Source organism: Dermacentor silvarum, chromosome 7, assembly GCF_013339745.2.
Source record: "Dermacentor silvarum isolate Dsil-2018 chromosome 7, BIME_Dsil_1.4, whole genome shotgun sequence".
Taxonomy (NCBI): Eukaryota; Metazoa; Arthropoda; class Arachnida; order Ixodida; family Ixodidae; genus Dermacentor; species Dermacentor silvarum.
In genome coordinates this window covers 137,695,044-137,709,721 of record NC_051160.1, presented here as the reverse complement: position 1 = coordinate 137,709,721, position 14,678 = coordinate 137,695,044, and the positions used below count along the sequence as shown (strand labels likewise).

Genomic DNA, 14,678 nt, shown 5'->3' with positions numbered 1-14,678 from the left:
TTAGAACGTAGTTACTTTTTCAAGAAACTTCCTTCAGGAACTTGCCTATAAACTTGCTCAAAGCAAGTACCCCCTAATATATGGTGCCTTGCGCTGGCATGAGAGGATGGCACAGTGTAATAACGATTTCTGTTTTTTTTTTTGTACACATTTTTACAAACTTTTGTTGCCCCATTTTTGAACACCTTTAAAATTCATTCGTACGGAATTTATTTTACGCTAGAACGTGACACAAGGAAATTTGTAGAACGTGCCCAAATTCATAAACATTAAGAAACATTCTGGAGGATTGGCAAATATGCACAACAGATTGTGCCGGCAAGACATCGGTGGTAGCTTGCATTCTCAATGCTTTCTGGAAAGAGTGACAAGTTTGCAAACCTCCAGAATGGCGTTCTAAAACAGTCAAACTCAGCTTAGCATTAACTGAGTTAGCAACTACTCTACAAATTTGTCATATTTTTTGCCTCGGTGAAGCAATATGGCACAGTAGTTTCGATTTAACGAAGCCTTGACACATTTCATGGGTCCTTTGACAGCCACCAGAAGGGTCTCTGTGACAACAGCTGGCAAAATGCATCGCTATTCCATTTGCCAACCGAGAAGCTGGGCTTCATGGCAGTGACCACAGCGTTGCCATTAAATGGTGCCATGCTTCAAAAAAGTATTGCAGCGATGGCTAACACACAGAGCAAGAACTGTTTTTATGGCTGTGCGAATATTTGAAACTTTCGAGTAACGAATCGAATAGTGTCCTATTCGATTTGGTCTTCGATTTGAATAGTCATTATTAATAAATACGAATAATTCTCTAACACTTTTCGAATATTTTAAAACGTCAACTGCACCCAAATAAGCATAAATGTTGGGGCAAAAGTAAGGTGAAATTTTCACCCCCATGGGCATAGTATGGACACAAAGCATGAGAACTTGCGTAGCGGATCAGGCTACATCACTTCTGTACAGCAATCATTCACACTCTCTGAAGAGCCCTGCGCATGCAAAGAAACTACTTGATTGCTCCTAATGCTCCATTTGTTTTTTTAATAAATAATGCTTTCCAACGTACTATGTAATGACATACCGTAAAAACCCGCGTATAACACGGACTAGCATATAATACAAGGTGTTATTTGGGGATAGCAATAACGAAAAAAAAAAAAATGTTTTCATCCGCATATAATGCGAGCGAGGAAAACCCACAGAAAGCATTTACAATCTAATCTCGTTAATTCGAACACGCTTAATTCGAACTGACGCTGCGGCCCCGTCAAAGTTATGTGTATTCCTATGGGCGAAAACGCCCAGTAATTCGAATGCGAAAGCATTTGCGACGGTTAATTCAAACATAAGGCGCACCGAAATGCCCTCAGCAACGCTCCAAATCACGCGGCGGCGCCTCCGACCGGCATTGCTCTGACACCGCCATAGAGCAAAAGCTTAGGATAGACCCATCAACGCCATGCGGAGAAAAAGAATGAAAAAAAAAAAAAAATGCGGCGGCAATTTCACTCTCATAGCAAGGTTGCCGTTTCACCGTCGCGCCGGAACACACGTGTACGAGCCGACGCCTCGGCCAACTTCCCGCCAATGGCAGAAAATGAAACTTCATGGAAAGGGCTAAGTTGGCACTGCGCCGGCGGGCGGGCACGGAGCCAGTCGAAGGTGGGGGGAAGCTACGAGGGAGTTGAGAGGAATTGCTAGGGGACCCAGTGCCACCGAAGCGACAGCGTTGCCAAGGCCAAATGCGCTTCTATGCCGCCGTTGCAACCATAGAATAAAGAACCAACTTTGCAACTGGGGTGTCATCCGAGCCGTGAATGCTACCCTCGGTGACGCCGAAGTGTCGCCCTTCGGCGCAATTTCCGATGGCCTCGGCTGCTAAAATAACTTTCCTTTTAAAGGCAGCTGGCTACTACCTTCGCGGTCCCGAGATAGACTAGCGAACGTGCCTATTCTTAGCGTGGTCAAAGTGGCGCCCGCTGAAAGCAGCAGCAGCCTACCGACGCCACCGCAAGATGACGCATACTCTGCTATGAGTCTTGATGATGATAGCAGTGAACAAAAACAAACCCGAAACTGCAAATTTTAGGCTGAAAACTTTGGGATCCGCATATAATACGAGGCAGAAATTTTACATGCTGAAATTTTGAAGAAAACCTCGTATTATACGCGAGCTTTTACGGTAAACTTGCCAACTTTAACAATACAGGAATGTGAACATCGTTTTATATTAATTGTGATAGCAGTTATTTACTATGCAAAAACTATTCGAAAATAATTTGATATACGATTCGGCCTGAAAAATCCCTGTTCACACACCCCTAATCGTTTCTTGAACTTTGGCGTGTGCCAGGAATCATAAGACGCTGTTTCTGCCCAAAAAAGAAAATACCGTATAGACTTGTGTAAGGGCCACACCTAGCCCAAAATTCAGAAAAAAAAAAAACGACAGAATTAATCGCGTTCGGTGCCGCAATGCCGCGCACGCGCATCGGAGAATTTTCGTGTGCTGCGTACTTCCGCATTGACCTCTGATGCAATGGTACATCCGAGGATCCGAGGTGTGCACAATTTACACCAAAATGTTTGTTTCCGTGAAAGGGCCACACCTCGTCAAAATTGTGACAAAAGAAAAAAAAGTGTGGCCCTTACACGAGTATATACGGTACTCCCAGGTCCACATACTTCATCTGAGCAGCTGTAATGTCATAGCATTACGAGATATTATTGTTTGATGATTATCTATCAATATCTGCATGACTCCAGCCTCATGGCCACTACTGCTCCTGTTGCCAAGACCAAGATGTCAGTTATGGTCAAGCACTCGATGACGGCAGCAAACATGCAATGCTCGTGATTAAACACCAACCTCCATATAACGAACACTGATATAATGAATTATTGAATATAAAGATGTACAATCTAAAAATGTTTCTGGCAGGTACCAGCATGCTAAAACCGCGGTAATTTGAAATCAGTTAACTGGAAATCCCAGATAATTTCTACAATTTCCGTGGTTTTAAAATATTGTGTAAATTTAACAGGATAATTCCAGCAGCTAGCATGCTGCTTCTTGGTTAATTTGCAACTTCCCCTCAGGTACCAAGCAGTGCAACATGACTTACAAAATATTGGAGGCCAAGGCTCTGACAAGTACCTTCGAATGACTTTGAAAGCACCAGGTGGCAAAACTTGCCACCTTGATTCAGCAACAAATATGAAAAATGGCAGTGTGTTTTCAGACCACACTAGTGTGCACATGTCATTGGGTCTCGTTAGTAGACCTTAAAACATGGCAATCTTAACAAGTTTCTAGCTTCAACAATTGCTTTTGCTGCTTGCAGTACATGAAAGCATGGCCTTCAAGATTGGCTACCATTACACCACTTACTAGGGTACCAAAGCTTTCTACATTTGGTTTTGAAATCTGGTGCAAAGCAGGCGGCACCTATCACCATTATTAGGCACTGTAATGGAAATGGAAAACTAAAACAGCTGAACCTATGTCACAACAACATATTCGTGTGTCTGCCGTGCCAAAATATTTTTCAGACTGCATACCCAATACCACTCTAACCATCACCCTGTTTATCCATTGGTGAGCTGCACAATGACAGTAACCAGTGAGCTTGTAGTGAACGCCATCTGCGCGCCGCTATAAATGGCCCGCGTTTAAATGGCTATTTTATAGCGCCACTCTTGAACACCACGTCAAGCACCTGAAAGGCAAGTCTGTTGCCGCTCGCGCCTCCCCGTGTCTCGTGAGAGAATAAAAAAAGTTCAGTCCTTGTTTGGAACTCATTGCTCACGGTCTCATTGCTCTTCGCCCGCGCTAGCAACCAACATTGGTGACCCGGACGTGATTCGAACACACAACCTAGCACCGTGCAAGTTCGTTGTAATATCATGAATGTGTGGCACAGGGTCTGGTACAGTTGCTCGATTGAGTGCCCGGTAATTGCCACGTGGTCGCCAGTCATGTGATGCCGGTTTTGGCACCATTGACGAGGTTCCCAGCGCCAGACGCACGATTTGAGCATGTGCACTTGGACATTGTCGGACCGCTACCACTTTGTAATGGTCAGTCGTATTTACTTACTTGCGTGGACAGATTTACACGCTGGGTTGAAGCTGTGCCTATCGCAGACATCACCACTGACACAATCGCCCATGCTTTTCTGTACCACTGGGTGGCTCGCTTCAGTGCGCCGTCCACAGTTACGACTGACCGCGGCAGACAGTTTGAGTTGGCTCTTTTTGCCAGCATAACACGGCTGATCGGCACCTCTCGCATCAGAACTACTGCCTACCATCCTCAGAGCCAAGGTATGGTGGAGCGCTTCCCCCGCCAGTTGAAAGTGGCTCTCACGGCGATGGAAGGGCACAGTTGGACCGAAGCACTACCGCTCGTCCTTCTTGGTATCCGCACAACGCTGAAAGTCGACACTGGCTGCAGCGCCGCCGAGCTGGTGTATGGAACATCACGGCGATTGCCTGGCAAATTTTTTACACGCTGAAGAAATGAAAGCCCTATAGCTACTTGCGACTACGCAAGCCGGCTGCGCGACATCATGGGCAAGCTTCGCGCCATACCACCGCGTCAGCCAGCGCTGCGACCCGTCCACATGCACAGAGTTGTGGTCCTGCTCACATGTGTTTGTGCGGCATGACGCAGTGCAGCGACCTCTTCAACCACCATATGACGGCCCTTTCAAAGCCCTCCATCGTACGAACAAGCAATTTACTGTGGACATTCGCGGTCGATGTGAAGTAGTCTCTACTGACCCCGTGAAACCGGCTCACATGGAGAACTCTGAAGGTCTCGCGGCTGTCGCGACTCTTGTTAGAGCAACGAAACAAGCAACTGCAACTTCCTCCCGAACAACAGTGCAGCGCAAACGTAGTGGGACGCGAACCACTCCTTCCGTTGTACTGGACCTGTAACGTTTGGCAGCTTACTGGGGGGGGGGGAGTGATGTAGTGAACACCATCCGTGCGCCGTTATAAATGGCCCGCGTTTAAATGGCTAGTTAAGAGCGCCACTCTTGAACACCACGTCAAGCACCTGAAAGACAAGTCTGTTGGCGCACGCGCCTCCCCGTGTCTCGTGAGAGAATAAAAAAAGTTCAGTCTTTGTTTGGAACTCATCGCTCACGGTCTCATTGCTCTTCGCCCGCGCTAGCAACCAACAAGCTATTTTGGCTGGCCGAACTACCGGCACCAGTGCCATGGTGCAACTGTTCGGAGTGACCGAAGAAAGCAGCCGAAGCCAAGTGACAAAAGGAAGCAATTTCAGCATGCAACGGTAAGAGATGATCTGCAGTGGTACGAGCCTATATTAACCCTTTGAGGGTCGAATTGTTTTGCCAAATGCGACCCCCCAGGGTCGATTTTTTTTATTGCTGATTTAAATTCTTCGAAAGAATCTATTTCGAAAAAATATGGTCGCAATTTTTTTAAAGTGACAGTAAAGTGAGGAAAAAATCCGTTTGTGTTCTAAAATACACAATGTCTATTCGTGAATAAGAAGATAAGCGCGCTGAAAAATGGTTGTGTGCACGTCCGGAAACCGAAACAAGTGAGAAGCCTTCGTCTTATCGCCAACAAGGGGCTATAGAGCTTTTGTGGTCTCCAAAAAAGGAACCGCAAAAACGGCAGCATCGTTTGTGTATATAGGCGGCTGCCTGGGAACAGGTGTAATCGCGCCGCGGTGGGCGATAAACGATCGAGTAACAAGCGGTCACCCTTTGAGAGATTTGAAACCAGATAGCCATCAGTTTAGTGCAACAAGCGGGACCCGCCGCAGGAGAAAACCGTTGCCGCCCGGATGCGCAACGGGCGCAGCTCTCGCTTGCGCCCGGATGCGCAAGCGAGAGCTGACGCGCCGTTGCCATAAAAAAAAAAAAAAAAAAGAAAAAAAAAAACGGAGAGCCATTGGCGCAAGTAAAAATTCCACGTCTTCCCGTCGAGTGGCAGCACACATACCAAGCAAAAGAAATGATAGAAAGAAGAGCGGTGTTCTGTGGAAGAGCGCACTTGCCGCCGCCGCGCGCGCGCGCGCCGGGATGCGCGAGCAGTAGCTGACGCGCCGTTGCCATAAAAAAAAAAAGAAGGCAGTGGCGCAAGTAAAAATTCCACGTGTTCCCGTCAAGTGGCAGCACATACGAAGCGCAAGAAATAATCGAAAAAATCGTGCACTTCGCCGCCGGATACTCGAGCGATAGCAGACGCGCCTTTGCAAAAAAAAAAAAAAAAAAAAAAAAAAAAAAAAAAAAGGAGAGGCATTGGCGCAAGTAAAAAATTCCACTTGTTTCCGTCGAGTGGCAGCACATACCAAGCAAAAGAAATGATCGAAAGAGGCGCGCTTTTTAAATGTACAAGCGATAGCGTACATGTACGCCATTGACCATTTTGAGGGTGTTCGCGGAGGTCGTACATGTACGATATTGACCCTGAAAGGGTTAAGTGGCAATGCTTTCTGCACCTTGCACTGAACTTTGAGACACTGCAGCAAAAAACGTTGGAGGTCACTATTCAGAGCGCAACAATCACAATGGTATACAGTTAAACCTGCTTATAACGAACCTTCATATAACGAATTCCTGGATATAACGAAGTTTTTGTATTCCCCGCCGTGACTCCATAGAAGCACATGTATTTGAAACCTCTACGTAACGAAGTGGCAGCGGGAGACCCCCTCGATATAACGAATTTTCCCCGCCGACAACCTAGAGATTTCGCCCCAAATTTTGTCATTTTTGCGCGAGCAGCAACCGGAAGCACCTTCTCCGCCGCGAGAGCGAGCCCACGTGTGCGTGCGTGCGAGCGTGCACAAGGCGGGCCTGCATCCCTCGACCCGGCGATCTTGCCGCCGCGGGCGTGACCTTTCCCCTTCTCTTCATTCAAACCTGACCCTGCCGCTTGCTGCAGCTGGCCCAGCCCGCCAAGCCGGCACTCTCCTTTTCCTGATGTTACCGAAGGAAAAAAAAAAAACTTTTTTTAACGTGTTGGCTGCGTCACTCTCTGGTTACTGCGCAAGTCTCTGCGCTTCACTTCACTAACTTGACACTAGGTGACACTATACGACGCTACGCTGCCATTGTGTCGCTCGCTCTACGTTTCCGACGCCTCGCGCTTGTGCGAAACGCGCATCCGCGCATCCAGTACCTGGTGTGACATTCGAAGGTTGAGCGCTTTGACGAAGAAACGCGAGATATTGATCTTGTCTGCAGTTCGCTTTGAAGATAAGCCCGTGCGGGCCCACACTTTTTCCACATCGCAGATCACTTTCAAGATACGGCGGCGGCCGCCGCCGAAGTAAACGCCTCCCTTTCTTGCCTCCCCGCCGTGCCTAGCGCGGAAGCGCGCTTCCGCCCTTCTCCCTGGCGCGCGCGTGATTGAGTCGGCTGACCCCCGCAAGCTTTCACTCGTACACACAGCGTACGGCGCATGGCGACAATGTTGCCGTGTTTGGACTTTACACGGAACCGCAAAGCGACGTCCACGGGGACGGCACAAATGCACTTCGCAATAAAATGTGCTTCTGCGCGGTTACTACTCCGACGGCGACAGCGAATTCGCACCCCCTACCGGCAGCTTCTTCGCGTTACCGGGAACTAATCTCGAAGGCCATGCTTTTGTGCGCGGCAATCGGCAGAAAATACGTCATGGTGGCCATGTTGCAAGTTCACTATCGCTGGCGACTGTCGTCCAGGCGTCGCAACTCGAGAATCGAACGTCTGTGCACATGAGATTTTGCCGATTTTGTGCCTGTGCGTGTAGAACAAGAAAAATAGTACGCACTAACCGTTTGGTGGGCAATGAGCGACTACGGCTTAAAATCTTCGCAACTACGTTTAAACCGCAATTACGCATTGAGCAGGTACGTATTAACGAGGTTTGACTGTACTATCATTACTTCGTATAGCTGCATGTCTGCTAACTTGCTGTCGCAATCGCAAAGACCTTCGCCTTTCGGGCGAAACTGGGACATTTTTGTTCATTGCAACTTAAGTGTATTGAGGGTTAAATCTTGAGCGATAGTACATACAGTAACCGCTTCTTTTTCCAATTTTCATGCCGAACCTGCATATAACGAAATCCTCTTTATATCGAAGTTTTTTGGGAATTTGTCAATTTCGTTATATCCAGGTTTAACTGTACCTCGTTACATGGCAGAAGGCCACGCTTCAATCTGCCCAATGCTACCGCATTGAAAGCACTAAACATTCATGCGTGGCCATTCCTGCCATTCCTTTCTGATGGGTGGACATGGCTTCCGCTATTAAGGGTGACAAGCGCTTGAAGTTTGTTACTTCTTGCGATTTAAATTTGTACACCTTTCATGGTGGTAGTTTGCCACACAATAATTGCAGTCATCCGCCACGCACTGGTGAACCTTTTTAGAAGAAAGTTGCATCCTACACAAAAATACCTTAGCTATATTCAGCAGTCAATATAAGCATTCATTACCCGTAGATATGTGATAAACATTGCAGATTTTCATTATGTCTAATAATTGATTATAACATGTCCAATAATTGATTAGAACTGTTTGTTTAGCAATGCTTGACTGTATACATTTCCTTTCTTTATTGCTGTGTGTCTGGTACTTTCCAGTCAGGAATGCCAAGGGGTGCCTACACATGCATTACACCCTAAATGCTGTAACTAAAGAGCACTGAATGTGGCTGCTTTGAATTTCTTTCAGTGGACCTTCGGGCTGCTTGAGAAGTTCAGCTGCGAGTGGCGACGTTCAAAGCCCAGAAGTTATGTGGATGTGCATTGCTCACCTTGCTCGGGCCTTGGCATACGACGGCACCTGTTGGCCGACAGCCGGCGCTGGTCCCCCCCTCTGGAGCCCTCCACTGGTGCTGCCCCCAGGTGACCCCAGGTCGGACCCTGTGCTGCTGTCGTAGTCAGGGCCAAAGTAGCTGCAGTTTTGCAGGGGGCAGCCCCTGTGTAGAAGGCAGAAAAAGGTAGCGACAATTTAAAGTTGAACGCATTCATTGAACAGAAATCTATGTTAGTGTATAAACTCCATTTCGGAAACTAGGCTGTTGGTGCCCGGAGTCTGAAAAAAAATTTTTTAGTCGAGCTAAAGTCGAACCCTGTTATAGTGAACAGGCTTATGCACTAAAAATTAGGGGTGTGCAAAATACTGAATAGTAGATTTTGAAACAAATATCTAATCAAATCAAGAAAAAGACGAAAATCGAATTTCAGAAAGTTCTGACAAAATTTAATGCTTACAAATTTTGTGCAAGAAAATATGGAGCTGCATGTGCCCGGGAGTCTCCTAGCACTGTACAACAAGAATGTTAAAAAGGTATCAGTAACATAGTTTCGGCCCTCGGGTCTGCAATGGTTATGAATGTGCTCTTGTTGATGGCATATATGACCACAAGGCAGTGTTTGCATCCATTTCTTGTCTTGTACCAACAGCCTGATACATTTATTCTACTTTTCACTATAGAAACCATGCCGGTTTTGTTAGTACATACAGTGGAACCTCGATCATACGTCCCCCGGTTATGTGACAACTCGCATTTTACGACAAATTGGTTTGGTCTTGGCAAAACCCCCATAAAAATAATGTATTAATAACCTCAATTATACGACGCAATTTTACGCCGACCCGTCTCGTACGACGCCTCTCTGGTACTGTCCGAGAGAAAAAAAAAAGTTCTAAGCAGACGCAGGCTGGCATGTAAGCACACTGCAGGCGGCTATAACGGGTGTGCAATACAGTATTTACATGAATGTAACGCGAGGGGCAACTTTCCAGTCACGCGAAATAAATAAAATAAAGCCGCTAATGTAACGGGAGATGAACGGAAAAGGAATTGGTACCTTTATTCAAGGAATCACAATTCAGAAACATTCTCTTAACTGGTCGTCTGAAGAGGAGACGGAGCTTTCCTTGGGCTGTCACTTTTGCGTGACTCGGCACTGAAAGCGTCCCCGACAAGTGTTTCTGGCACTGTCCTAAGCTCGCATTCAGCTCCAAGAGAGGTGTCTTCAAGGGTGCCGGGACGAGCAGAGTCTCCCGAAAGCAAAACTATCTCCAAAAGCGATCGGCCGAGAATCATCATCTTTTGTGCTGTCGAGCTTGTTTGAGATTTAATTGTACTTCTTAAAAGACGGCACAATCATTTCATTTGGGGTCAGTACCAGGCCACTTCATTTTGCACAGAGCCTTCCCGACTGTCCTTGCATTTAAAGTGGACCTGCTGCTGGTCCTGCCATCCGCAAATCGTCGCTTACTATAAGTCGAGAAACTGAGCCGAGGCGGACTTTCCCAGCCCCTCGGCCATCAAAATTGCTCATCTCGCGAAGCGACCGTCATACCGAATGCGCTGCATTTCCATAATGTCGCGAATGAACGGAGTCGAACCGCAAAACGCCGTAGGGTATTGCAGCACCGTAACCAGTCACAAGCACAGCGAAAACAGCATCGATTCCAACCAAAAACAGGTTCCGACTTTGATCGACTTGTCTATGAATTGGATCGAGACATAAAGTTACAGGTTGCCAACTTAACGCTAAAAATCCCGGCATTTAGAACACTTGTTTTAAAATAGTCAATTATGCCGTCATTCAAATGTAACGCGACGGCCGAGTTCAAGAAACAAAAATCATGAAACGAAAAACTCGCGTTACAATCGAATAAATGCAGTAATTTTTTGAACGATTTCATCTACCTTCAGTGGAAGCAGTGCAGGTTCGTGCCGGGGGTTTATTCAGGCAGTCTGCACCCGTTTTTTGGGCAAGACTGAGCGTCACTGCTGATATTCTTCGTTTTTCGATTATACGACGATTTTGCGTGGTCCCTACAAAGTCGTATAATCGGGGCTCCACTGTAATGTGCTTAGCGCTTCTTTTAGTAAATTTGAAGAGATTAGTATTTCTGATGACGTCCATGCTTTAACCGACTTTTTCAGTGATATTGTTGATGATTATTGGGTTCTTATGGTGCAAGGGCCAGTTCTGGCCAAAAAGCGCCAGTGATATTGTTAAAATGTGCATTATGCATTCCCTCTTGTTAAAAATACAGACAAATACAGAGCTACCTTGGATTACAGTGGAATCTTGATGATACGATCACGGCTAATACGAATTTCCGGATGATACAAATTTTTCCGCAGTCCCGGCCGAGCCCCATTACTTTGCAACGTGCTAGAGTACGGTTGTTACGAATCGATTTTCGACCCGTGTTGGTTAATACGAATAAACACCGCCCCACCAACGGCCGCGAAAGAGAACGGCGCGCAGTCACGCGCAGAGGCCGCGACTGGGCGCGAAGAGTTTGAAGCGGTGGCGCTTTTGTTGCTTTTCCGCTTTTCCTACTTTTCGGCGGCCGCCCATTGGACGGAGTGGCTGCTGTGCTTCGGGCCACGTTCTTTGCGTTTGCGCCATTTTGCCTAGTCGCAGCGAGCTATGTCGACCGAGATACGATCTCGGCTGATTCGCGCGGCGGTACGCCGAGGCGGGGGAGCCTCCGTTGGCACGTCTTCCGTCGACTGCGTTATCGGTGCCGATGACACAGGGCGATTGTTGGTTTTGCTGCTGGAGTCACACAGTGCAAGGTAGCGCGGCACGTAATCCACGGTACAAGGTAGCACGGCACGTTCAGTCGGGTGCTCCTCAGCTTCTCCCGCTAATCGCCGTATTTTTCTTGCTGTAGGAGGCTTGCGCTTCCGTATTCCGAAGGCGTGCTTCGTCCAAAATTTCTTCTCCAACGAGCGACGATCCATCACTAACCTGGGAGCACTCAGTAATCCGAATTCTGCGTGTCAAGTGAAGACGCCGGCGTGGTTTATGAAGCAGACAACTGTGGTTACAACTGCGGTTACAAGATGGAGACGACGGATGAATTGAGAAGCGGAACGGCGAAACTTTGAGCTTTCGCACGATACCAAAATGGCGGCGCTCGGTGGCGGGAAATACGAGATATGTCTGTGAATTGCAGTGATCTGGCGCGATTTAAAGCTGTTTTCTTGCCCTGCGCACTGATGAATAAATCTTTCTCAGCCACTTTTAGTGCGTTTTCAGCCAAACCATTTTGATACAGTGTAGATTAGGCGTTGCAGATACAGAAACGCGTGGTTTTCAAAAATCAATTTTTCTCGCGATTTTCGCGATCTGATCCCCTCATCCCCCCATAATTTGTATAGTTTTAATTGTGTTTCTATGATACGAATTTCGGCTAATACAAATATTTTTCATGACCCCGTGAGATTCGTATCATCGAGATTCCACTGTACTCGGGAAATTTTGCACCTGCTGTGCCGACATGGCTGCTTGCGGCGTGCGAAACATGGTGTTGATACTGTTCGTACTGCTCAGTTTCTCGTCCTAAAGGAGGAACTTCGAAGCAAAACTAATGCCAGCATGTGATTCTTACTTCAAAGTAACACTTCTAGGTTTGTTAAAAAATAATCCTCGAAACTTCTGGAGTGCTGTTCTGCCTAAAGAATCTACCACTGATTCCTTTGTAATAAATGACACAGTTATTACTTATTAATGCATTTAATACTCACTTTAAATCTGTTTTCACCCATAACTTCGCAATTCTTCCTTTTACTGAGCAGTCGCAAAGTTCTGTTAATTATGTTGTTTCTAACCAGGGCATGTTAAACTTGATTTTAAATGTAGATTCCAAAAAAAGAAAGGTAGTCCCAGCAATATAGACAATGCATTCTTCACTAGATACTCATTATGGATTAGTTGCCATTCCATTTAACTACACCCAAACCTCGTTATAACGTAACGGGATATAATGAAATAATGGATGTATTTGTAATGGATGTAATGGAGGGCAAGTAAATGAAATTCCCCTTGAAATCTCCATAAAGAACCATGCATTTGAAACCTCGTAACGAAGTAAACTTGACCTGTCAATGGATATAACGAACTATATTAGCCTACCACAAAAAAAGAAAAAAAAAAACCAACTGCGGTGCGTGAAGTATTTTGCGGAGTTCGACACTCGTTCGGCGTGGCTGTTTTAAAACTCCCGCGTCAACCTCATGGCCATGTGCAGCCATGCCACCCGCGGCCGAGCGAGCCATCCTCCTTGCTCAACCAGCGGAGCAAAACGAGCGGGCGTGCCACGTGACGGCAGTGAGAAGCGGCCAAGTGGCGCAAGGTGGTTTCTCTCTCTCTCTCTCTCAAGAACCGGTTCGCCAGGCTCCCTGCGCAGCCGAGGCAGTCGGTCGAGGTTAGTCGAGGGTTGTGTGCGCGTCTGCACAGTGCACGTGTTTTTCGACGACGACGAAGATCAATTGAGTGCGGCCGCTGGGCACCGTGCTTTCTCGGCTTTTGTCGGTCTTGTGTGCCATGCCTTCTCCACGACGACGGACTTGATCACTGCGCACCGTGGTTTCTCAGCCTCTGTATGATCACATCGCCGATTTGTATGATCACGTCGCCGACGAAGACGCCGTGGTCTCCCATGCACATACGTTCGACATGCCAACATTGTCGCAGGCACTCGAGGTGGTTGACCTTCTACGTCGTTTTTTCAGCGCCCATGGCAACGACGAAAATGGCATCAACGCAGTCGCCACCGCTGAAAAGGAAGTCTTTCGCTTGCGATGTCCGAAACAAAGGAGCATCACGGACTTTTTTCGAGCTATGTCTAGCGGAGAATAAAATAGGCAGTGTGCGCACTGAACAGACAAAATATTTGTCTTCTATTCAATTTCCGTCGCATGCGTTGTCGCGTAGCGGTACAGTGGGCCGCAAGGCGGTTTCCTTCTTTGCATGCTCATAGTTGTGCACCCAACTGAGCATGCATTGCCGTAAACATTTATAATAGATATAACGAAATATAGTCGAATCTCGTTAATTCGAACACACTTAAGGGGGGAGGAGGGGATGAAAAATAACTTTTTTGTTGAAAGGGCTGAAATTTGGCACACACGCTTTACATTGCAATAGAGGGACAAATCCAAAATTTCATTAAGATATCTTCATTAGTTTTTGTTTTATAAGAATTTACAAAAGTTTACAAGTTCCTTGCTCGTGGAAAGCCTGGCACAGTAACGAAACATGGTACGGAACTGGGAATACTTTGTATGTTTGCCCAGATGTCTAATCTATATCAAGACAGTGTTAGATTTTTTTTTAGTGCCCTTATAATTTTTTACTCAACATGACATGCATGTAACTTGTGTTTGACTGCATAGAGCCATGCAGTAATTGTGAAGTAATTAAATAATGGAAAAATAAATGAACATTTCAAGACTGTCTTGATGTGCAGCACAGTTCATGGATCACAGCAAAACAAACTGGATCAAAATCGGTCCAGCCATTGTTGTGCTATGCTTTGCACGAGCGAGGTGACCGACCAAAAAAACACTATTGAGAAAACGAGCTGCAAAGTTTTGCAAGCAGTGCAGGTTTATTAGAACGCATCAGGGCGGTAATTTTTGGCATCAGTGCTGTCAAGCATCTTCTTGCACCTTTGCCTCTTCGTTTGGTGGGCTTTGAAAATTTAATAGCCTGGCTAGTACATCAAATTGAACTTCCGTTCAGTTGCGGACATCGCGCGAAGGGAGTCGCGCACGCTGCATGCTCGCGATTCTGCCGTCACCGCTGACGCGAAACGCGGCTCGAGGCGCGTCTGAATGGTGCGCCGTTCGGGCGACTATTTGTCCGGTGAATTTTCG

At 46.7% G+C, this 14,678-nt stretch overlaps 1 protein-coding gene across 1 annotated transcript in view; it reads right to left on the bottom strand.

Moving 5' to 3' along the window:
- LOC119458477 (signal-induced proliferation-associated 1-like protein 2) overlaps positions 1-14,678 on the bottom strand; it is a 131,601-nt gene that overhangs the window by 32,596 nt on the left and 84,327 nt on the right. Inside the window, 1 exon segment of the mRNA XM_037720319.2 lies at positions 8,796-8,960. Coding sequence (XP_037576247.1) covers positions 8,796-8,960 — 165 coding nt within the window.